The sequence below is a fragment of the Bidens hawaiensis genome, unplaced genomic scaffold, assembly GCF_021521415.1.
Source record: "Bidens hawaiensis isolate Kalapana, Puna unplaced genomic scaffold, B.hawaiensis_p1.1 tig00013302_1, whole genome shotgun sequence".
Taxonomy (NCBI): Eukaryota; Viridiplantae; Streptophyta; class Magnoliopsida; order Asterales; family Asteraceae; genus Bidens; species Bidens hawaiensis.
Window position 1 is genome coordinate 72,902 of NW_027492128.1, and position 26,364 is coordinate 99,265.

General features: G+C 37.3%; 2 protein-coding genes across 2 annotated transcripts; both read right to left on the reverse strand.

Annotated features, from left to right (window-relative positions):
• Window positions 1-12,085: 12,085 nt before the first annotated feature.
• Window positions 12,086-14,548, reverse strand: LOC143543806 (protein STAY-GREEN homolog, chloroplastic-like). Its single transcript, XM_077036044.1, has 4 exons — window positions 14,366-14,548; window positions 14,097-14,270; window positions 12,652-12,819; window positions 12,086-12,560 (listed from the first exon to the last, which is right to left on the reverse strand). Exons 1-4 carry the CDS (start codon window positions 14,465-14,467, stop codon window positions 12,210-12,212), a joined length of 795 nt encoding a protein of 264 aa, XP_076892159.1. The 5' UTR covers window positions 14,468-14,548; the 3' UTR covers window positions 12,086-12,209.
• An 8,315-nt stretch (window positions 14,549-22,863) lies between these two features.
• Window positions 22,864-23,559, reverse strand: LOC143543823 (uncharacterized). The gene has a single exon (XM_077036059.1). The coding sequence runs from the start codon at window positions 23,557-23,559 to the stop codon at window positions 22,864-22,866; it is 696 nt and encodes a 231-aa protein (XP_076892174.1).
• Window positions 23,560-26,364: the final 2,805 nt, after the last annotated feature.

The window sequence follows — 26,364 nt, forward strand, 5'->3', positions numbered from 1 at the left end:
CAAAGAATAAAGAGTCATGGGTTTGGGCTTTCGAGGAACAAAAGGAGTTTGTGGTTAAACAAATTAGTAATTCGAGTGAAAAGAAAATCCTTCCGGAAGTGGCATGGCAACCTAAATGAAATAAATGTGTTTTCAAAAAAGTAAACATTTTAATTATTTTTTAATAGAGTTCGCACCAGTGGAATGCCATGGCAACTTGGAATTCGGTTTGTGCTTGGCTTCAACTAACAAATCCGAATTCAATGGATCGTAATACATTTTATAATTGGTTTGATCAATGTCAATCTTTCTAAACAAAAGAAAGATACTATGGAAGGAATCATGTTTACTATAGTGTTTTCACCTAAACTTTATTTATGATACTTTGAAAACATAAACATAGTGAAAATCACTAAAGGACATTTGCCAAATACTGGATAATCGAAAATTATTAAAAGTGACATGGTACTTTTATAAATTTCAATTATAAAAGCATTTGCTGTCATTAACTACAAATTTCCTTTTCTAAAGTAGACTAATTAGATTTCTTTTTCAAAATTCATAAAACAAAGATCAAATTTAAATTTGGAGACTACGTAACCTAAAAGAATACCAAAAACAAAGTTAAGAGACTAGACCTTTACGACTTTTCATAGCAAATTAAAAGATATTGATGATCATAGTGTGACGCCAAAATGTGACTTGCGATATCAAAGTACGAAACCAGTTATATATTTATGGTCAAGATAATATTTAATGTCGGCGAGCACAACCGGACACGAAACGAGAGCTTCGGGACGCGCGTTTAGCTTCACCGGAGAAATGCTTCTAGAATGTTTTTTTTTTGGCTATATATAGGATTTTGTTGGTTTTATTTGTGTGTGTTTGTAAGGTGAAATCACCCATCCACAGGGAGCTTACCTTGGGTGGGGTCGGTTCGTTCATTTATTATAAATCTTTTAAACAGATAACGAGATCATTCCTATACTTTATATTATCTTTATATTATGTTCGGTCGTTTGATTTACCGCACCCGTCTCGAGCGTTTATCAAGAACAAAGCCGTTCGTTGTCAGATCCGGTTTCGGAACCTACAATTGGTATCAGAGCGGGTTTGAATTAATTGATTCAACGTTGTTCTTGATATTCGGGTTCTGTTTCCGCGATTATCCGAACCGAGACGTTAAAGACCCGTTGAAGTTTAAAAATAAGTTTGAAGATCTTGAAAATAAAGTTGGAAATAAGCGTGTTTGAAGCTTCTCCTTGTAGATCCGGATGTTCGGGATCTACAAGTGCCAGATCCGGACGTTTCGGGAACCGTTCCGCCATACGCCAAAAATCCGGCGACTCTACGGTCCTTCCCGGCAATGACTCCGAGGTTGAAGATGTAAAAATCAAACTCCGATTTTCGGTGAGTGTCGGTTATCTCTGATTGTTGTGGGAGGTCGGTATTCCGGTGAGTTAGCCGGTAACAGTTGATGACGATGGTTGTGAACGGCCTTGAATGGTGGTGGCCGGAACAAGTTTCTCCGGTGAACGGCTTTCCGGCTAAAGGGTCGCCGGTTGGTGTTTGGCGTTGGTGATTGTCGGAATACGGTTTTATGACAGAGGCTGCCCGGTCACACATAATTGTAACGGTGGTTCATGGTGGGGTATGATGTTGAATCTGGGCGGTAGTGATTTGATGGTGGCCGGAATTCATATTCCGGCAGATTGTGGCCGGCGTGTCTCTTGTGAGTTAACTAGCGGCTGACCTTGTGTCTAGGGTTTGCTTCCCTACTATGAGAAATCAAAAGGAAAAGAACATCTTGGTAGCCAAACGATATGCAGCCATCATCTCCAGGCCCATTCATCTCTAGGCCCATTCATCTCTAGGCCCAACAAGGTAGAATGTTTATGTTGGGCTTTCTTTAGGATTCATGTTTGTTTGGGCTGGTTCATGTTCCAATTTTAACTTGGGCTATTTAATGTGGGCTGCTGGGTTTTATCTATTATGGGCCAGCTGGGTTTATTTTTAGATTTGGGCTGTTTAAAATATTTTTGGGCCGAGTAAGTCGTTTACTTATGCTCGGGTTGACCAAACCGAAGAAAGTCAAATTTTTTCGGGTTTCGTCTTGTTTAACCGTGTTCAAAGCTCGTTATTTCTAAGGCGTTCGAGAAGTTGGATCCGAAATGTGAACTTCGAACGAAATAATAAGTTTTGTTCATTTGATCGATGAAGCCGGTAATTCGAGATTGATTTGTGGAAATTCGAGCTCATCTCATGCCTATATACAAGCGAGAACTACTTCAACATTAAATATAGGTGGGTCATACCTTGAGAGGGTGAATTGAAACGAAGAGGCTTCGATTTATCGGATGATTTGTGAAGATGCGAGACACGGTTTGACAAAGTTTTGATATCACAAGTCAAGGGGGTGATTGTAAGGCCAAAATGTGACTTGCGATATCAAAGTACGAAGCCGGTTATATATTTATGGTCAAGATAATATTTAATGTCGGCGAGCACAACCGGACACGAAACGAGAGCTTCGGGACGCGCGTTTAGCTTCAACGGAGGAATGCATCTAGAATGTTTTTTTTTTGCTATATTTAGGATTTTGTTGGTTTTATTTGTGTGTGTTTGTAAGGTGAAATCACCCACCCACGGCGAGCTTACCTTGGGTGGGGTCGGTTCGTTTGTTTATTATAAATCTTTTAAACCGATAACGAGATTGTTCCTATACTTTATATTATCTTTATATTATGTTTGGTCGTTTGATTACCGCACCCGTCTCGAGCATTTATCAAAAACAAAGCCGTTCGTTGTCGGATCTGGTTTCGAGACCTACACATAGCTATCTAGGGGTTGGAGCGCCTAACCCTTGTTGAAGTGGAGGCCACAATTTCAGTTGATTCTTCAAATATCATTTGTTTTGAATATTGTATATATTTTAAATTTAAAGTTTTTTTTTGTTTTGTAAAATTTGTTGAAATCGGAATCTAAAATTTATTTGTTGTAAAAGGCCAATAGGTTGTGACTTGTGATATCAATATGGCCAAATTCGTAATATATTTATGGTCAAGCTAATAATTAAAGTGGACGAGAAATCTGGATACGAGACGAGACTTTCGGTGCACGCGTTTGGTTTCAACAGGGAGAAGATCTTCTAGAATATTTGACTTTCGCTATAAATAGGACTTTGCTGGTTCTATTTATGTGTGTGTTCTTATGGTGTAAAGTGGAGCTCACCTTGGGTGAGGTCGGTTCGTTTATTATATATTTAATCTTTTGCAACCAATAATGAGATCGTTTATTATTATATTATCCGTTTATTATTTACTCGATCGTTTGATTTACCGCACCCGTCTTAATGGTTTTATCAAGAATAAAATCTGTTTGTTTGTTGGATCCGACGATAGGGGACCTACAAATGGTATCAGAGCGTGTCGAATCAACTGATTCAACTTTATTCTTGATATTTTGGTTCTAATTCCGTGAGTAACCGAACCGAGACGTTAATTTCTTGAAGACCCGTTGAAGTTTAGAAAATAAAGTTTCTTGGAAATAAAGTTGGAAATAATCGTGCTAGAAGTTCGTCTTTGTAGATCCGGCGTTTGTAACACCGTGAAAATACCCCATCTAATTTTGAAGATCCGGCATTTCACTTCCATTTTCACATAGTTAACCTAAGAATTCATGCCAAGGGTTTTCCAACGTTACGAGGGTTTTTTTTTCACGAGTTTTATTCAAGAAACGAGGATCCGAAGTGCTGCTAACAACCTGCTGCCTTATTAAGCGAAGCACTAGCTGACGAGCTACTGATATTTTCTAGTTCTTATTCTCGAGTAGCCGATTAAGGTAGGATATTACTTTAAGTTATTTAATTTCATAGTTATTTAGAACCTAGCTAAGGGTATAGTCGTTAAATGTAACTGATTTTCCAAATAATGTTTATAAAAGTAATAAGAAGTAATGTTATCAAAATTATATATTTTGACAGACATGTATTAACTGGAATGTGGATATCATTAGTAAACTCTTCTTGCCTAAAGTAACTAATTCGTGTAAATCTCAATCAACCGCGGGACCCGTTTACTTACCTAGAGAAGTTTGCCGACATGATAGACTTTATTAGGCCAAAGCGTGCCATCCCAAATGTCATATGTAAATACAAAGTATATTTTTATAAAACTACTATGACTATACTAAGGTTAGGTCAGACTTAAGGTCTGCTAAATATATAAGACTTAAAGTCTGCTGACTAATCAAGAAACACCATCAAGGTACTTATGCAAGCCTATTACAAATATAGGTTAGTAGCATACTGAAAGAAAAGGTTCTGAACATCACCGAACTAACAACAATAGGTGAACACGTTAAACATTTTACCAACTGAACTGATTTTACTCTTGTAATAAACAGGCTGTTTATTGCAAAGAGTCTGATAAATGTTTGCATGAGATTATTTGTCTCTAAAATTGCTACAATACAAAATAGATAATAAAAAGCAACTCAGACCGAATACACATGTGTCTAGATCCATACATAACTGATTATTGGCATACAAAACCAAGTCAATCATAACCAGTTCTCTAACAGGTCACATAGCCTAAGGGAATACTGTCTCCGAACAGGGGGTATGTACTCGGGGAACATTTGAATTATGTGTGTAGGGCAGTGGTACAAATCCCGGGAATGACAGGTGTTCCTGCTAAGATTGTGAAACAGAAAACTATGATTGTATTTAACGACTGTTATAAACTGTTTTATCGACTTAACGTTTCACCAGCATATAGTTGACGTATTTTTCCAACCCATGCAGGTAACTAAGTGCTGATAATGATAGACAAGGATTAGGAGTCATGAAGATAGAAGATCGCTCAGTATGGCACAATTTTCATTATAGTCTTTGTAATAATAATACAACAATGTTTTGAAACCGAAAACTCGGGTATTTAAATCCCGAGTAATTTTGCAATGTAAATTAATATTTTACGTAAAAGACTTCCGCTAAAATGAACCCGCTACTATGATATATTTTCAAAACAGGTACCAATTGGGTAGTCACGCCTAGGCCCTGGATCGGCGTGTGACAGCGTTTCGGGACCATTCCGCCATGCGCCAAAATTCCGGCGAGTCTACAGTTCTACTCCGGCGACTATTCCAGTATTGGAGATGTACAAATCAAACTCCAATATTCAGTTTGTATCAAGTGAGTGTCAGCTATCTCTAATTGTTATGGGAGGTAAGTATTTCGGTAAATGGTGAGCCAGAGGCTACGGCTCCAGAATGGTTGTGGGCAGTAGACTACGGCTCCGGAGAGGCTGCGGGTGGTGTTATGGAGTTCGGCTATGTGGCCGGAAATGGGTGTCGGAGCTCCGGAGATCGATTTTCCGATAGAAGGTCACCGGTAATCGTTTTTCCGGTGGAGCACACAATGGGTGGAGGCATTTAACATTGAAAGGGGGTGCAGCCGCTGTTTGCTCGATGTCTTGTAACGGCGGTGTTGGAGGATGGATATTCCAGTGGATGTGGCCGGCGGCGGTGATGATACCAAAGTAATGTTTTCCGATGAACAGTGATTTGTGACCTCAAGTGTATATGAAGGGTAACAACTAGTGGTTAGGCCAGAATTTTCCATGCTGGACTGCATAATGGGCTGAATTGGGCCTATGTTTGGATATGAATTTGCAAAACTTGTTCTAGTAGTGGCTTGGGTCCGTGCTTATTTTATATTTCCACCGGGCTTTTATGTTGGGCTGCATATTGTTAACAGGTCAGAATTTCCTCTAATTTAGGCTTGTGACGATATGAACCTGCTATAGTCTTGCATGGTATTTTAACCAAGTTACTTGCTAACTTTCAACCGCAATGGGCTCTGATCTTATTTGTGTGGTTTGGTTTTATTAAGCTTATGGGTTGGTTTATTGACCGGTTTAAGGGGTATTTTTTGGAAGATTGATAATTGAGTCAACTAAAGGAATAATGATTGATCAGGTTGACCAAGGTAAGTTAAAATGAATTGGGGTTTCGTCATTTTTTGTCCGTGTTCAAAGCTTTTATTTCTAACAAATTAATAAGATGTCAAAGCTCAACCTAAGGCAGAAATGCTGGGGGGCGAACCCTGGTTCACAGCTCACAAGGTACTATCATACAATATAAAATATGACAATATCTAATTAATTTACTTATTTCAAAATTCAAATAAAGTGCCCAAGTCTCAAGATATAACAATTCTAAACAAATAAATAATCCCAAACTAAATGATAGAGCAAATATTCTTTATTATATTTTCTAAGGTCTTTCTATGCGTTCTTCACTTAGCTTCAAATCAATTGATAACCTGCATATGCGTAGAAAATAAAAAGAGATTTGCCAACAACACATGTTGCGTGAGATGATCATCAGTTTTGACACTAATAATAATATGTAATAAATGATAAATAATAACTGCGCAAACAAAATAATGTGAGTAATAATCAATCAAACCGTGAGCGAATAGTGTGTCAGTTGACCATGCCTCACGAACACGGGCTATGGCTACTATGACTAGCATACAAATGTTATTGTAGTTTGACCATGCCTCAAGAACACGAGCTATGGCTACTAGGACAATGCATGATCATACTATAATGTGATTATGATTGACCTCTCCGAATATGATAGAATGTAAGCACATAAGCAAGTAACAAATAACATTTGATTGAACACACACATAAAAGGAAGTATTAGTACGCTTATGCCCCCAAAAAATTTGAAAACAGTAAAATAAAACGGGGAATGATATCTCACCTTGACGATTAAGCGAATAAACAAAGAGATAGAATAAACGACATGACAAGTTTTCTGATCCAACCAAACCTGAGACTTATACAAAATAAAATAGAGTCAAAACCGAGACCATAGCCGCTGGAATCAATCCAAATAGATGTATAGAATTCCGGTTATGAGGTTTTCAGTAAATAAGCGAGCTAGGACTGACAAGAATCCGAACAGCGAGTCGGGATTCGGGTTTTGGTCAGTAGACTTAAAATCTCAAGATAAAACTAAAAGTCTTCTATACTGAAAACTAATTCCGATCAGAAGATATAGTAATTGAAAAATCATTAAAATTGACTTTTATTCCTCTAAACGGGTCAGAAAGAAATTGACCGGCAAAACCCCATCACTCAGTAAACTTGACTGAGAGCTTTTGTTCTATAGATAAAAACCTACAATTTTGAAGAATACAACCTTCCCCGGAGATGAATAGAAGAATGGGAAAATCATGGTCATAGAAACCTTGAACACCAAAGTCAACTAGTCTTGAAAGAATTTGATTAAACTTGAAGAATATGATAATGGGGAAGAAGAATTTGGTGGGTTTGATGTTACGAACAACCAAGGACCGTAGTTTTAGGGTTTTAAGTTATGTTAGTTTAAATAATAAAGTCCATAAATTCGTTTATTTGGTAAATGAACTCGTTTAGGAAACAAAATAATCAATAAATGACAAAATCATGTCCAATATCTTAAAGATCTTGTCTTAAGCATCAAGAAAACGACTTTTGATATTTTAAAACATTAATTGACATAACTTGGAGCTTAAGTTTTGTTAATTTAGTCGTAAATATGAAAGAATTGGCAAAAGTAGTCCATGTAGTTCCCCAAAATGCGTTTTTAGCCATTTTAAGCGAGTTTAAGAGTTTCTAAGGCTATTTGGCATAATTGAAAGTTATGAAATTATAAAATAAGTTAAATAAAAGTTTTAAATAGTTCGAAAGATCCGAATTACATTCTCGAATTGGTTTAAACATAAACGAATACAAATACGAAAAGTTCGAGATGTTGCATAAGATTTCTCATTCGATTGTTGAATCCGGTAATTCGAAATCGATTTGTGGATATATAAGCTCATCTCATGCCTATATAGCTTAAAAACCAAAATGGATAAAGAAGCGAGAACTCCTTCATGAATGAAATTAGGTGGGTCATACCTTGAGAGGATAAATTGTAACAAAGAGGCTTTCGGTTTATCAAGTGATTTGTGAAGATACGAGGCACAGTTTGACAAAGTTTTGATATCGCAAGTCAAGGGAGTGATTGTAAGGCCAATAATTTGTGACTTGCAATATCAATATGGCGAAACTCATAATATATTTATGGTCAAGTTAATAATTAAAGTGGGCGAGAAATCTGGATACGAGACGAGAGTTTCGGTGCACACGTTTAGCTTCAATGGGGAGGAGATCTTCTAGAATATTTGTCTTTTGCTATAAATATGACTTTGTTGGTTTTATTCATGTGTGTGCTCTTATGGTGTAAATCACCAACCCAAGGGGATCTCACCTTGGGTGGGGTCGGTTCGTTTATTATATATTTAATATTTTACAACCGATAACGAGATCGTTAATTATTATATTATTTGTTTATTATTTATTCAATCTTTTGATTTTCCGCACCCGTCTCAATCGTTTATCAAGAATAAAATTTGTTCGTTTATCGGATCCGACGATACGAGACCTCCATTGTAAAGCTGGAATTTGAATTAATTCACTTAAATTCCTTGACGAATAGAAATCTCTTACCACTCACCGCTATATAAGCATATTTACATAATGCCAATAATCATTTATAACAAGAATCAAGGTTTATTTTACCATTTTATACAAAGATACTAAATAGATAAGAATTGATTAACCTCAAGAAAATCTAGGCACTTGTGTGTAGTACTCTTATGACACTACTAATTCATCAACGACTAGTTACAACGATAATCCCTTGGTGAAAGTGGTTACATATGAGAACCATCAGCGAAGGAGTGCCGGTAATACAGGCCTAGGTAATTTGTTTACATACGGAACATCTTTTTGGTTAGACTATTGGATCAGAGGGGAGCCTTTATTTACCCAACTTATATTACTATTTTCTTTATAGAGCTCAAAATTTGTGTTCGGTGGAAGATCATTTTGTAATGGTGGATGGCATAACTTGTAGCAAGTGGGGATGGTTAAGAACACCGGTCTCGTGTGTTGGTTGAGGCCCGGATTAACACACACTATGGGACAAGTATTCTGTGTATAATTAAATTGAATAATAAAGAACGTTAAACACTCTAAAACTAGGAAATGGAATCTCTACTTATACTATCTAACCTTGGCCAACAAGGAAACAAAATAAGCGTGCAAAACAAAGCATCATCATCGTAATCAGTAAATCTCACCAATAGCAAAGCTATGGTCGGGTCTAACGAGGATAAGATGTAGACAGTCTTACCTTCACCCCGTAGGAATAGGAAGGTTGTTTCCGATGAGACCCCCAACTCGATAGAAGTTTTGCATCGAGCCTTCAATATAAGACACATAGTACTCAGCCCTCGAGACACTGACCGGTTGGTGCATGTACCTTTCGTATCAACCATCAACTAGACACCCGCCACTAGTTGTACCATCTTCGAGTCGCTAAACTAATATTTCAGCCACCCAGCAGTTTCGCTTCTTCCACGCTACACCCGTTGATTTTTCTGGCGTACCTTGCGATTCTTCTCCTGAGAGAGAAAGAACATTCGTCAAATGAAAGGCACAATTTAACCTCTTTAGTCTTTTACTCTTTTCATGTTTGGAACTTACTGAAGACAAGCAAAACCCATATAGTAAACGGTGCCTTCAAAAGTTTTGATATTCAGTTTCAAACAAAAAACTAATTAAAAGAGCCCAAACTTTTACGATCACACTTATTCAAAGGGGCAACTTACACGACCAAGAAAACTAAGTTGCATGCTTCTACTTTTTCTTTCAACCGCCAAACGAACCGAATTCAAAGCCGCCTACTTCGATGGACCCTTTCTGCCCTTTGACGCACATGGTTGTCCCTTTTCGCAACACATGCCATCAACTGCTCCGGTTTTTTTTTTCACCCCTTAACAGCCATTGAATACCGCTCATCACCAGTCACCCCATCACCCCAAACGATACTACCCTTTCGACAACGGCTGACCCGAAACACCTCTTTCACTACAAGAAAAAGGAGTATTAGCGGCGACACATGTCGCCACTAATGATTTGTCGCTAATAATCATTTGTCGCCGCTGATAGTTCGCCGGCGAAAAAGTTGCAGGTGGCCGGAAATATAAAAGTTTGCCGGAGATCATTTTTCATTCAAAAACACACTATTATTAATCAAACTGAGCTCGAAAATGAATAGAAGACGCGTAGTTTCTCATTAAATTGGTTAAATTACATGATTTTTACATAATTTTTACATCAAATTACAAGATGCCAGAGCGGTCTTGACAGCGGATGAAGTTCGCGGGTGGCCGGAGCAGGTGGCTGAAGTTCGCGGGTGGCCGGAAACATGATATTTGCCGGAGCTTCAAAGCTTGACAGTGGTTGAAGGTGGTTGGTGGCGGAGATGTTGAAGCTTGACGGTGGCTTGCAGCTTGAAGAAGATGGGTGGTGAGGGTGTGGTTGAGTGGTGGTGTCTAGATCTAGATTTCAATAAGTATGTGTAGGGTGTGGTTGGGTTTTGTTGAAGAAGGTGGGTATGGAGATGGGTTTGTAGCCATTAGATCAAATCTTAATCAACGATCAGAAGCGCGTGAAAACAAAGCACACGGATCAAGCTATTAGTGGCGACACTATTAGCGGCGACACGGACTATTAGCGGCGAATTTTCACCTGTCACCACTAATAGTGTCGCCACTAATGCCTCTTTTTCTTGTAGTGTTTGTCTCCATCTTCTGCTGTCGTTGGTCTCTTGGTTGCAATAACAACCTTTCTTTCATGCTTGCCCTCTATCGACCGACACCCCCACCGACGTTCTGCATCTGATCTTTAAACCCGCGATACGAGCCCCGGGCTCTTATACAAATTGTTGGTTCATGCTCGGACTAACACACACCATGGGACGAGTTTTCTATGCATAAACTGAATAATAAAGAACGTACGATACACACACAAAAAGAGCTTGTATAAAAACATCAAAAAGAGCTTGGTAATGGCAGGGATGAAGATACTCGAGTATTCGTAATTAGCACCTAAAAAGTTAATTAGTTACATGGCGGGCCGAGTTAGACGAGCTGATGACTAACCTTTCCCTATTGGCAAGAAACGTAGAAATCCCTTCGACTCTTCGTCATTGTTGCAGTGTGGTTGATGAGTCAGCCGAAGGTCTATTCGTCTTGTCAACTTGCTCAAATGTTATGGAAAATTATAGCTCAATGGTGCAAGGTTCCCGCTTTCTAGGATATAATCTACGAAAGCTTTCAGATTGCGCTTTCGAGCTTACGGAAATCTTTATTAAATGTCAATTCCAAATTCATTTCCATAAAAGCTCAATAGTTACTAAACGGATGCATAAATCAAAAGCCGCTTGCATTTTTTGAATCTAAGAAATCATAGAATCAAGACATTAAGGTTATGTTTGTTTTTGTTTAAAACATATGCAGGAGGCTTATGTCTGTGGGCGCGCAGACATAAGCTTCTGAAGACTGTTTGTTTTTTTTTTAAATAAGATCTACAAACTGCTTTTATGGTCTTAAAAAAGAAGCTATTGTTTAACTTCTTCACACATCTTCACACTTCTTAACATCTTACCAACACCCAATGTCCACCACCACCACCACCCACCACCACCCACCGTCCGCCACCACCATCGTCCGTCACCACCACCACCCACCACCACCGTCCACCACCACCACCCACCGTCCGCCACCACCACCGTCCGCCACGACCACCGTCTATCACCGCCACCACCCACCATCCATCACCGCCACCCACCACCCACTACCACCGTCCATCACCACCACCACCCACCCACCCATCGTCCACTACCACCACTCACCGTCCGCCACCACCACCGTCCACCGCCCATCACCAACTGTTTTACTAGTCTACAGACGTTAACTGACTTCTATCTACTGTGATATGTATGATAGGTAACTAATTTTCAGCTTATACAGACGATACCCAGTTTATAAAACAAACAGTATTATATTTTCAGATTGCAGACCTTCAGACCACATCTTCAGTTGCAAACATGAAATCAAATGAAATCAGATTGCAGACAGTTTTTGTCTTTAAAAACAAACAGCACCTTAGTAAACGAGTTTAAACAAATCCCTATATATCTCGAAGTATGTCATGTGTTTTAAGGTACGGATTTTGGACCTTGTATCAATAAAAATATACTATATACAAAGGTAAAAGTTTTTAATCTTTAATGATTATATCTATACACAGAAACCCCACCAAAAGAATATATATATATGATCAAGTTTCTTGTTGCAACCCTTGGAGAGTGGCACCACCATCAATATCATCTGGATTCTTCAAGAGATCATGAGACCAAGGGATTGAACTCATGGGTGGGAAACAACATGAACATTCTTCTACACAAGGCCTTGGTATCTCCCACTTGCTTGATTCCTCTTCACCAGTGGTGGGTCCTGGTAAAGATAACGACGTGGACAAGGGTCCCACCGCCTCCTTAAGTGGGCCCCAGCATTCCACCCTATTGAATTCTTGAATGTTCGAGTGAAAGTAAACCCAAACGGAAGCCTCTTGTAACTCTGGATAGTTCTTTAACAAATCCACGTCTCCATGAGCAAATGCCTTCAATACCTAATGAGTAAAAGAGTTTACTTTCAAGATTTGTTACTCTATATATGCTTTAATATTATTGTAAAGATTATAAGTCAAGTTAATTAGTTACCAGAGGGAGTTCTTTGGTGAAGATGAAGAACCTAAGGCGAGCACACAAGTCAAGAAGAAAATGGCCACCACTTATGTGACAATGAACATGAAGAGTCATGTTCCCTTTTACTTTCCTCCATTCGGCAACCACTTCATCTCTATATAACTTATTATACCAACCTTGTAACTGTAACACAAATATGCTACAAATTCTAAGAATACGTGTATATAGTATTTATTTCAGAACCAGATAAGTTGTTTTAACATTTTTAGAGTTTTACTATATAGCATTTAAATTGATTAGAATGCATGTGGATTTAAATAATTAGATTTGTTTTAAAACATAATATAGTATTTATTAGGTATGAAAGTGTATGATAGCATGGATAGCATGTACATCAATTACTGTCATTTTCTTATAGAAGACAATTCTACTTACCTAATTGGTTCCAAAAAAAATATCCAATAGCACATTTTTCACATTTAAAAATTTAGTAGCAAAATAATGATTTCATATCGATTCAAAAACAAATTTACCAGATTAATATCTGTCATTTACATGCTTATTTATCTGCTGAGATGAAATTGAAAATCTTGAATCTTGATGTTTAGTCCTATACATAGAAATCTAAAAGGTCTTTTGTATTTTTTTTTTAAGACCGGAGACTTTTTGTATTTATGCTACAGTAATCTTCAAATTTGGAGAGTCTCAATGTCCCACTCTGGCCAGACTATGTTGTTTTAACCGGACCCACGCTGGCGTTAGAGTTTAGCTTGGGCGTTCCTCCGAGAAACCATACCGCCAAATGCCACCACTTGACAGTTGTTATGCCACCACAATAGGAGGAAAACCCAGGTGGGCTTAGGGTTTGGATTAACAACATTTGCATAAGGCCTAGCTCAAATCATTCATTGTCAATATTCACCCAAAAGTAATGCAAGTGGGATTCGAACTTGAGTTTCAGTCTAGAACCCAAGCCTTCTACAACTAGGCCACATGTGGGATAAAAGGTCTTTGTGTAATAATAATAATTATTATTATTGCTATTATTAATTAATTTAATAATAATTAAAACTTATCACACTTATAGAGTATGTATAGATCATTCCCAAAAAAATTATATATCAAATTACATATACAGCCAATTAATACTTTACTCAAATAATAAAAGACTCTTTAGACAATCGGATCTGGAGGAACTCAAAAATTAGAGCAAGTGAAAAAGATATATAGAATTAAACAAAAAATCATAATAAAATAAAAACTTGAATAATAATAAAATTCTATGACCACAAACAGCAACATGATTGTGATGCAAGTGGTCTAACGATACAATAATCCTAATATACAAATTTTTGTGGTTAAGATTTAGTGAAGAAGATCACAATAATCCTCTGTTTCTAAATTCTAATACAGGTACTTATTAATAATAAATACAAAACAATAACCCAACAACAAATTACCTGAGAATTATTGATGGTTTGAGATATAGCAAGAGTTAACTTAGAAGTTATATCACTATGTGTAAGTGTATATGTTCTTGGAAGCTTTCCAGGATGCTTCTTCTCATCAACTCCTAGAAACAAAACCTTCAACTTCGAAGCTTCAAAGATCGACGGTCCAAATAATCTTGCAACCTTAAATTAAACAAAAACCCATAAAAAATAATTAACACCCACAAACAAATACTGCAAAAGAAATAATATTTAAAAGTTAAATATTAATTAATTACAGGAACTAGAGCTTGATTCTTCTTCAACTTTCTTCTTTTGTTGGTTAAAAAAAGATTGTTTTGATAAGGAGTTGAAGTGGGTGGTAGGATCAAAGAAGCCATGACTTTATGAATATGAATACTAATATATTGGGCCTTTGGAGATTAGTTTAATAGGATAGTGAGCACAAACAACACCAAGACCACGCAGTGGAAGGTTGAAGATTGACATAACTAATTAAGGAAGGAAGATGGCGTGTAGCGGATTGAAGCGTGGCGTTTAAAATAAGGTTGGCTAGATGTTCGGTGAAGTGACGTGTTTCATGGACCAGGATTCACCACGTTACTAAATGTGATCATGTACTAATATTTTCAGAAATTTGTGTTTTCAGTCGGCCAAGTTTATGGGATTATCACAAATGACCGCCAAATTTATATATATCTACCTATCATTGTTTAATTGTTAACACTTTTCACAATTCATCTTTTGATTAATTCTCGTAATTCTTTTTCCTTCAAAATTAAGATTTTAATTGACCATATATATAATATATGTAATAGATCAATAATTATTCACTTTTCTTTTATACTTTATTTATATTACATCTATACATTTTTATAAAAATAAATATTAACATATTATTTTACTATGTATCCCGAAATACTTGGTGAAATCCAAAAATCAACAATAAATTATGTTTGCCAAATATTGAAAAAAATATAGCTTTAAATGTTATCATTAACATATTGTACTATTTATATTGTAGAATAGTGTAAAGAAAAATAAAACTCGAATATGTTTTCTTTTTACAAAGTAATTTTTTTAATCATTAAATTATAAATACATGCTTAAAAACTGATCCATTTTTTTAAAATCAATCAATTTATCTATCATTATTACCATTATTAGTATTATTATTGTAAATTGTCATAATTTTATAAATTATAAATATATGCTTTAAATCTATCCATTATTTTTCGGTTAATTTAGTAAACTACATATACGTTAAAATGTAATGATAGTACATACCAGTCACTTTCAGACATAAACAAATTTTTATCATATTTAATTTCTTAGTTTTTTTATCAAGGATTGTTTCGGGTTTTTTGTGGAACTTAAATTTGATTTTAATAGGTCAAAAGTTGGTAAAGAGATTGTTTGGTACAAGTTAATTACTTTTAGATCAAATTTGTTACGGGTCAAAAATGAGAAATCTGAGTATTTTTAAAAGTTTGAGAATGCAAATAGATTTATCATCAAATTTGTTATGGGTTCAAAGTGTTGGCTTGAAAATGTCAAACTGGTGAAAGTTAGAATTGTAAACATGATTCGGGTTTCAAAATTATTTTCAAGGGCATTTTTGAAAATATTCAAAAGGTTTGAGACTTGGCAAATTGACTATTTTTCCTTCGACTATTAAAATTTAAGAAAAGATTTTGAACACTTTCGACATGCCACCCTCACACCTATCAATGCTTCTATTTTTTTTATCAAATTTGAAATATTTGTGTAAGCATTAACTTTTTCATCAATGGTGATTAGAACGTTGTATGAGAAGCATGTCATGCAAAACTATGCTCAAATGAAGCAAAATATTTACAAAATTGAATGGGTTAACAAGTTATTTTATATGTTGTCATTATGACAAAGTCGAGAAGCCTCCTGAAACCTAACAAAATATTTAGCTCAAAAAAACATATTTCTCGAAGAACATCCGTCGTTACAATTTAATGTTCTGTTTTCCTTCAATGGGTGGCAAATTGATAAATATATCAATAAAGGCAACACTTATTCTGTATTTAGGCTGAGTAGTTACGACTACTATTGTATGAGAAGTCTTATTCTCGAAATTGGTTAATAACCAAAATTCTTTCAATTATACATATATGACACTAAGAATGACATTTTCAATAGAAATAGCGTCCTCAGATACGTTTCTACACGTGCATTTTTTTATTAAGTTCGTTTAAACAAAATCATTTTTTGATGTAAATAAAATTAATTTATATACATATAGTATAGATAAAAACATAAATATAATACATTTTTTCATATACGTTATGTAATTATTTCCTTTATTTGTAATTTTATAATTTGGATCATCCCGTTTGTGACACGGGCTCTAAAGCTAATATATATATATATATATATATTGAGAACGGCGGCTTTGTTGTGTGTTAGGCCACCGTACTTTTTAATTTGAAGAGTCTTGTTGTCTGACTCTTATCAGACTATGTTGTATTTAATTACAAGGGCCACGTTGGCTTCAGAGTTTGGCTTGGGCGTTTCCCCGGGAAACTACACTGCCAGCTGCCACTTGACAGTCGTTGTGCCACCACAAGAGCAGAGCTCTCTGGCATAACATAAAGTGGGACGAAAACCCGGGTGGGTTCAGGATTCGAACTGACTACTTCGGAAGGCCTAGCTCAAACCTTTCATTGCTAATATCCACCCAAAATGTACAAGTGGGAATCAAATTTGAATCTCCATTAAAGAACACAAACATCCCACCACTATTATATAATATATGTTATTTTGTTTATAAAAATTATAGATACATGTGCAAACCTTTATTACAATGGAAACCCACGTGAGCCTAGAGGTGTAAATACCGGTTGATTAGATTTGGAGTATCGGTTATTAACCCTAACCAATTATTGATAAAACGTTAAAATCGGTTATTGTTAATAACTGATCACGATTCATAACCGGTTAGTGAGTGGAAAACTCCTTACTTATGTAAGTGTGTAACTAGCTCGGTTCGATTTGGTTGATAATTGGTTAACTTTATTAACCTATTGAAATTAACCTTATTAACCTATTACCCATTATTCTCTTAATTGGTTTTGGTTAACCGGTTACCATGTGAAAATCCATGATCGGTCTCTAACCTATGGTTACTATCGATTACAAACCGGTTTGTACTATAACTGTTATAAATTGGCTTTAGTTTTTATTCGGTTAACCAGATAGAATTTGCGATCCTGCAATTTTTTTTAATAATTACTTTAGTCGGGTTGATAACAATGTTGCTAGGTTTAGTTACTACCAATTTTCATGGTTCTAAATATGATGTATTACTCGCACGTTACGGCGGGAAGTCGGCCGGTATTGATTCAGTTTGTTATGATACCGTCATTCGCTAAAGTAAACGATGTATGTAACATGTCTAGTTTAGCATTTTTTAAGAATACTATAACTAAAATTTTGCATTTTGAAAAAATTAATAATTTTACTCGCACATCGAAAATTTACAAAAGCTAAAAAGTTTTGGTTCCTTCGTTGCGTATGGATCTCAATAGTAATCAAATTTCAACTAACTAGTTAAATATGTTATTACATTCATGAGAATGAAAATATAGTCTTGAGGATGAAAACCAGAACGTAGTTATATTTGAGGGACCTTTTGGCAATTACCCTTTACTCTTTGAGTCTTTTCAATAGAGTCGTGGACGCAAAGTAAGGAAACATTTATCGGTTATTGACGTTTGCACTATCCAACAGTTGGCATAATGTATGCTTCAAAGTTCAAAGGGGTCCCGTTGTTAAGGCAAAAGTAGAAGAAAAGTATCTATTCCTTTGAAGCTAACCGTTAAACTACTCAATTGGTAACAATTTCATAAATCAAACTATATAAGTATTAAGTAACTAGCTTTTATCCCTCGCATTACGAGGTTGTTTTACAATATTCGTTTCTTATATTTATATATATTTTTTTGGATTTTAATTTTATTTATTGTAAGAAAGTTACTTAGATAGGTTTAGTAGTTTGGTTTTTCTATAAAGTAAACAAGTTAAGCCCGTGTTATATTTTTGTTTCACTACATTATAAGCAAATTAAGCTCAATATAATTAGCTTCTTAATTTTTCATTTGGTTATGCAATTTATTTATGAGGATAAGATAGGAAAAGATAAATAAGCCATGTTAGTCTTAGATGCAATAATAAGTAGGCCATTTGTGCCTCCTCGAGATATTCGACTAGAGAACATATACTTTTAATCATTTGTTGGTTGTATAGGATATTCGGTGGGATGAAGGTTTTGTTGGGGAAGTTGGGAAAATGCGTACGGGATCCTTGAATTGGTATGCATTGACCATCTTCGAACCAAAATCGTGTTAAAAGGATATGATACAGTAGACGTGCATGTTATTGGATGTTGTTGCCATGCTAGTCGAGTTCAGTGCGACATACCCTAGTGGTGGTGGAGGATCCGAGTGGCACAGCATATATGCCACCTAAATTATGGCTCGGTCGGTAGTGGGGTTGTCGTCTGTGTGCAATGACCATGTGAAAGAAGGTGTAGTTTAGAGGTGCACAAATCGGGTTTTTCAAATACCGGGGTTCAGGTATGGAACCGGGTTCGAGTATGACCAGGTATTGGAGAATCGGGTATTGGCAATACCTGGGTCGGGTTCGGGTCCGGGTATTCTCTCTAAAAACCATACCCTATGCATCGGGTTCAGGTCGGGTATCGAACCAGGTATTCTAAACCGAGTATTTGAATACTCTATTTTCGGGTATTGAAAAAACCCTATTTTTGGGACTTTTTTCGGGTATAGATTGGGTTTTTTTTAAGGGGTTACAATTTTCAGGAGTATTTTTTTTTGGGTACTTTCCAGGTATTTTTCAGTATAGATCGGGTATTTGAAAAACCCGGTTTCGGGTATTAGAAAAACCCGGTTCCGGGTATGGAACCGATTCCGGTTTTTGGGTATTACCGAGTATAAATCGGGTCTGGTTCCAGGTACGGGTTTTGGTACTGAAATGCATACTCTATCCGTACCCTACGGGTAGGGTCGGGTACGAGTTCTGGTATTAAAAACGCGGGTATAAAAAAAACCGGTTCCGGGTATTTTTTCGGCTCCGGTTCCAGATTCGGGTTTTTTGTGCACCTCTAGTGTAGTTGGGTATGAGCTTGGCCAAACCAACCTAGTGTGAGTACAAACACATTGGAAGAGCCCATCAAGCCCAATGAGGGTTGGTCGTGCACTCGTGCATTATGAGGCTGAACCAGGGTTGCGCTAGTGTCCTAAGTTTAGAGTTGCGACCCCACCTCCTCGGTTGAACATGTTTGAGCCATTACGGCTACGCCCACTTGCGCATGGTAAGCACGAGCCTGTGCTTCTGGTTGAAGCAATCAAACTAGTGGTGTTGCTCTGGTTGTAGTATGATCTGGGATCCATCATACAGGGCCGTCTCTTGGGTAACCCAAATAAGGCAACGACTTTAGGCCTCCAGTTTTATAGGGCCCCAATTTAAAAGAGCGGATATATATTTTGGGATTTTGAAAGTAGATTTTTTTTTTAGAATTAGTAACTAAGTGATGAGTCATAAGTTAAGAAGGAATGCCTCATATCCATTATCCCTATATATAATCTATAATTCTTGGATATTCTCTAATGCTATACGCATAAAAAAGCCTCAAAATTTTAGATAGTTCAGACCTCCAACTAAGTTGAGCCGGCCCTGCCATCATAAGTTGGTGAACTTTGATTGATGAAAGAAGAGACGGTATCAAATTCAAATTCAGTAGGGAGGCCATGTAGTCGTTCAAGAACCAAACAAAAGGAGCTAACCGAATTGTCAACACAAGCCAATTTACCAGTGAGGTTTTTTTTTTTTTTTTTTTGGTAAATATTCATCTAAAGATGACCGGGTTGGTGAATTCCATGTTCCAATGCAGCCACTCAAGATCCTTTTTTCTTTTGTTCAACAAGTCTTGAATCTAGGATTTCATAGCGGTAGTGACAGTTTTAAAGGACATGAAACATCATCAGAAAGAGTATCGTATATCTATTATAGGACAATAGAATCCATTTCAACCCAAGTTTGTATATCTATTATAGGACAATAGAATCCATTTCAACCCAAGTTTGGTGGGTAGCTGTAGCGGAGTGCCATCAATATAAGACTCATTATAGGACTATAGAACTAATTTGAACCCAAGAGTCATAAGTCTCGTGGGTAGCTTATAGGAATTGATTTTTTTTCTCTTGTGATTGATAGAATTTTAGGAAAGAGAATAAGAACAAAAAGATAAAAAGTAACAAGATAATTTAGGGCTATGCCCTCTCTCCATACGTCACGTGAAAGCATTAACAAACTAACAAACTCAATCCTAACCGTAACAAGTCTTAGCCTCCATTACTTATATTACACCCGTACTATACTTTAGCAACTTATATTAATTTCCCATTGACCCCCTTAAGAATACCTGCATATCACTTTACCCCATAGCTCGTTCCCATCAGTAGCCGCCAATGGTGGAGTGACTGATGAAGAAACGTGGATCGGCTCACTGGTAGACGATCAACTTTCCTCGGGTATGAGTATGCTATTTCACCGATGGTTCTCCGGAGTATGAATTCTTCCACCTACAAAACGAGCAGCACCGTGAACTTACCCCTCAGAAAGGGACAGAGGGGTCCTCTTTGGGGTAACCCTCCGGTGTGAGAATAAGAGATTGTAGGAGAAGATAATAATAATCTGAGAGTGAGTAAGGAATTGGAATGTATTTTCTTGCTTACCTCCCCTTGTGGAGGTGGTGTGGTATTTATAGTGTTAGAGTTTCCAATGATTGGGCTCGGATCCCATTAGGGCCTTTTTGGCCTTCTCCTATTGCTTTGCGCCACGTGTCCTTAGGACACCTGGTGCTTTTTCATTGATTATTCTCTGACCCAGGTATTTCACCTGACCCATGTGCAATCACGTGGTAGCACATGGGTTTTGCTGAGTTGTCCACATTTCATTGGCAGCTGTCAACATCAGCATATTCTTATTCCTTAAAGGATACCTTCTAGAAGGTTGTCTGACGAGCACAATCAAGGTTGTCCTTATCCTGATTTGGATAAGGACGAGGTTGATTTTGTGCACGTGTGATATGCGCCTATCCTGAGGATGCGCGAGGTCTTCTCTTTATTCTCGCGCGCAGATGTTTCATGCGCAGATGTGATATGCGCCAGCATATGTAATATGCGCCACGCGCAGATGTGATATGCGTGAGCATATATGATGCGTGAGCATGTGATATGCGCCACGCGCAGATGCGCCACGCGTAGATGTGATATGCGTGAGCATATATGGTGCGTGAGCATGTGATACGCGTGAGCATATGTGATGCGTGAGCATATGCGATATGCGTGAGCATATGCGATATGCGCCATGCGCATAGGTTTTGGCTTTGTGCCTTCATGATATCTTGATTTCAAGCCTCTTGTCTATATCTTGTGGGTTGACCCGCCCCGCTCGATGTTAAGGCGGGTACATACCTCTTCAACTGACACCAATATGATCAAGTATCTTGTAGCCTTAATCATACAATCATTGCAGATATGCCCTGATATGGTATAGAACTTTAGTAGTTTCAAAGCAACCAGAAGAAATAGTGAATCTTCCACGGTTTAGGCAAAGAAGTATATTATAATTTTGTGAAGGTATTTTTATTTTGGCAAGTTTTAAATTACAACAAAAGGCTCACTCTAATAAGTGAAATACAACAAAAAGGGTGTGAACATGGCGTTGCAAGTAACTTGCTAGTAATGGTTTGTTTGCAATTTTGCATATAGTAATAAATTTTTTTTTTTTAAGTAGAATTTTGAAAGTATTAGATATAATTTTATTAAGAGTTAAATAGCTTATTGGATTACATCGAAACAGAAGGCAAGCGGGCAACAAGCTGCGCCGCTACTCCTTTTTGAATCGCAATCCGGACCCGGTACACAGGGTATGGTTTTTCAAGCCAATACCCGACCCGAACCCTATCCGGGTATTACAAATACCCGATTTTCCAATACCCGATCATACCCGAATCTGGTTCGATACCCGAACCCGGGTTTTTTTTAAACCCGATTTGTGCACCTCTAACAGGTCAGCCCCAACCCTTTTAAACTGGCCCAAAAGAAGCTACCAAATGCTTGGGTTTTAGTATATTGTGTCCCATCAATACAAAACTAAATTCCAATGTAGAAAGGCGACTTGCATATTTATAGTTATTTATAAATTGAATTTTTCTTTTCGTGGAAATAAATTTTCATTACATCCAATGTTGAGTATGGAGGTCAATAGAGTGGGTTGGCGGACTAGATTGTCTAAACCGGACACGTTTTATATGTGTTAGTTAAAAAATCAAGTATAAAAACGCAAACTTATAAAATCAGTTTAGCTGAATACGACCCATTTAACCCATTTGTCCAAAGTGTTAGGCTGATTGATGGGTTGCAAACTTGTAATTAAGTTGTAAACATATTTATCAGATTGGTGGTGGTAAAAGAAATTGTTTAAACAGGTTACTGGGGGTCAATCTATTTAACATGTTTAATGATTGATAAACTTCTCAACAAATTCTCTATCCTATCTTTTTCCTTTGTTTTCGTTATAATGCTCCACTCAACTTAAAGGCTACTAGTGTTTTTTTTTGAACGGCCAACAAAAATTAATATAACCGCTAGCAAGCCGCTAGGCACCAAAATACAAACACCAAATAAAATGAAAACAAATTAGCCCACCCAGTTACAAATCAAACCCGAAATTTACACCAATCTTCCCATGTAAGTCCGTACTTCTTTGCTCTATTTTTAATCCAAAGATAACCCAACACTTTTATTTCTTCCAACAAAGTTGACAATTTAATCGGTATCCCGGAGTGAACCAACTCGTTTCTTTTCTTCCACAAACACCAAATCGCAGTTAAACAAATAGCATGAAGAATCTTTGCTTTCTCCATCGGGAGAGAAGAGAAGTTGTGAAGATCCATCACATCTCTAAAACTTAATATAAGTAAAGAAGGTAAATTACACCATTGAGCAATTATACTCCACATAATTTGGGCGAGCCCACACGAGACAAATACATGTTCTACCGACTCCTCAATCTCACCACATATCGGGCAACTATCCGATAACACCGGAATGTTCCTCTTCTTTAACGCATCAAACGTAGGCAACCGACTTAGGCTTGCACGCCAAGACACAAAATTAACCTTCTTTGGGACCAATCTGTTCCATTTAAATACTTCACCCGGATCCGATAGTGAATTTTCCAATATACACCTCTTCAATCCCTTAACCGTAAAGCTACCAGTGGTGTCAAGAGACCAACAAATCATGTCCTCGCCAGCCTTTAACTTCACATTTTCACATAACTTTAGTAGACCACGAAGTTCCTCAAGTTCCTCATAACTTGTTAGATCTCCATACCCCACATATCCAACCATCTAACATGAATAATGTATCTGCCACTAAGCAATCCTTAGCCTTTTCAAGTGCAAATAATTTTGGAAAACTGGTTACCAAAGGAATTTCACCGAGCCAACAATCAAGCCAGAACCATGTCTTTCTTCCATTTCTCACCACATTTTTAAAACTCATCCTTAGGTCCACACCATAATTCTTTAGCACCGGATCAATTTTTATAATTCGACTCCATGGGCATGGGCACGACAATCTGGCCGGGATTGCTGTCCATGACCGAGATGAGTGGTGAAGAGCCCAAATAACCTTTCACCAAAGTCTACCCTTTTCATTTTTAAACCGCCACCACCACTTGGCAAGCAAAGACACATTAACATCTCGTAATCGGCAAATGCCAATGCCCCCGGACTCAACAGGTAAGACAACCTTATCCCACGCAACCCAATTTACCTTCGCCTTCTCCTCCGAGCCTCCCCAAAAAAATACCCGTCTCAATCTCTCAAGCTTATCTAAGGCACCTTCCGGAGCTTTATACATTGAAAAATAGTAAGTTGGCAAAGAGTTAAGAACCGATTTCAACACCGTAATTCACCCCCCAACCGAAAGAGTTTGAGCTTTCCAAACCGACAATCGCTTCCTAAATACTTCCACCACCGGATCCCACGCCATAATACTACCCATGTTTTTTCCTACTTGAAGACCCAAATAATTGAAAGGAATCTCACCACCTTTACATTTTAAAACCCCTGCCAACATATTCTTTTCCAACTCATTCACGTTCGTACCAAATAACCAACATTTAGATAAGTTAACCCGCAAACCCGAAACAAGATAAAAGCACCTCAGTATACGACATAAATTCCGGGCATTGAGATTGTTCCACTCTCCAAGAAACACCACATCATCAGCGTAAAGAAAGTGCGAAAGAACAGGCCCTTGTAAGCCACACTTTAACCCATGAAAAAGCCCCCTATCAATAGCTCTTTTCATCAAAGCCGTAAGTCCTTCCATAGCAATCACGAATAAAAACGGGGAAAGCGGATCCCCTTGACGTAGACCACGATAACACTGAAATTCACGGCTAGGCGACCCGTTCACTAAAACCGAAGCACGACTTGCCAACAAAATAGCCCTTGCCCAGTTCTGCCACCTTTCCGGAAAATTCATTTGAGCCAAAACTGAGTCCAGAAAGCCCCAGTTTAACGAGTCAAAAGCCTTCTCAAGATCTACTTTAAAAATCATTCCCTGTTTCTTCGACCTATTAAGCCAGGCAAGAACTTCATTAATAATTAACGGACCGTCTAAAATGCTCCGATTCGCTATAAATGCCGACTGCTCCTCGGAGATTAAACCACCTATAACCTTCTTGAGTCTGCTTACCAACACCTTTGATATCACCTTATTGACGCAGCCGATCAGACTAATTGGACGGAAATCGTGTAAAGAGCTAGGATCTTTAACCTTTGGGATTAGCATAATCAACGACGAAAGGCATCCAAAACTAAACGAATCTGAACAAAAAAACTCCTCGAATAGCTTGACAAAATCACTCTGGAGCGAGTTCCAGAATCGCTTTAAGAACTTAAAATTGAAACCATCAAGCCCCGGGGACCGCTCCCCATCGCAATCCCAAACGGCCTCCTTTATTTCAAGCAACGTAAACGGACCTATTAGCATGTTTGCCTCCTCCTCATTTAGCCCATTAAGATATGTGAAAATCACCCCCGGCCTCGAGCTAACTAGCTCAATAAATCTTTTCTCAAAAAATTCAAACGCCATTTCTTTCACCAAAAGCGGACTAGACACCCATTCCCCAACGACCAGCAACCCGTGTAACCGAATATTTAAAAATATATATAGTGAGAGTAAATTAAAATGGTGCCCATTCGCATTCTAAACATAACCACCTTGGAAATTTGTTCAAGTTCCCATCCAAATTCGCATGATTAAAATCAAAATCCAAAATTGGGGCTTTAAACTGGAATCCAAAATCGCATGTGTAAAATTGAGAAGAAAAAAAAGAGAATTTTGCTTTCGAGTTTTCCTTTCAACTGTGGTGGTAGCTTCCGTTATCGTTTCCTTGAAAATCCCAAAAAATGATGTGGATTTGACTAAATTTAGGTTATCTATTTTGTTACTCAAAGTCGTGTTATATCGTATAGTTCGCTACAAATGAATGTAATTTTTTTACCGATCGGTTTTGGCTCGATATGTTCTAACTTCACCCTTCTAACATGGCCCATTTTTCCCCCACAAACAAAATTATCTGGATCCGTAACAGATCAACCTAAAAACCGCATCACCACATGTTTATTAAAGGAGTTATTTTCACAATATATATCACGTGATATAGAAATCATCTATTTACATCGTATGTGTGAAGTCAAATCATCCAAATGGACAAACTACGTTATGTATAATACTCACTACTCAGGTCCTGTTGTTCACTGTCCTTGTCGTTCTTTTTAATTTTCGATATAAATCGCCACGCATGTCACCAATCAATGCCACGTTAACGTGTAAAATTATTAATAAAAAAGGTCATGAAATATAAAGAAATGGTGGTGGTTGCGTCTGCGTGGAAGTGTCCATGGCTTCGGTACTAGAAACGGAAAATTAATTGACGCACCGACCACGACACGAACCATTAATTCTTTCAAGGCCCATATTGATGTCAACACCTACCTCACGTTAATTTTTACTTATTTCATCGTTTTATATTATTATATCTTTAATTGTTTCTAGAAAGAATTACAATTCTTACCATTTTTATCATTTTGAATTAGCTAAATTATGAAGTAGGTTATTTTTGAAAATGAGTTTCAACT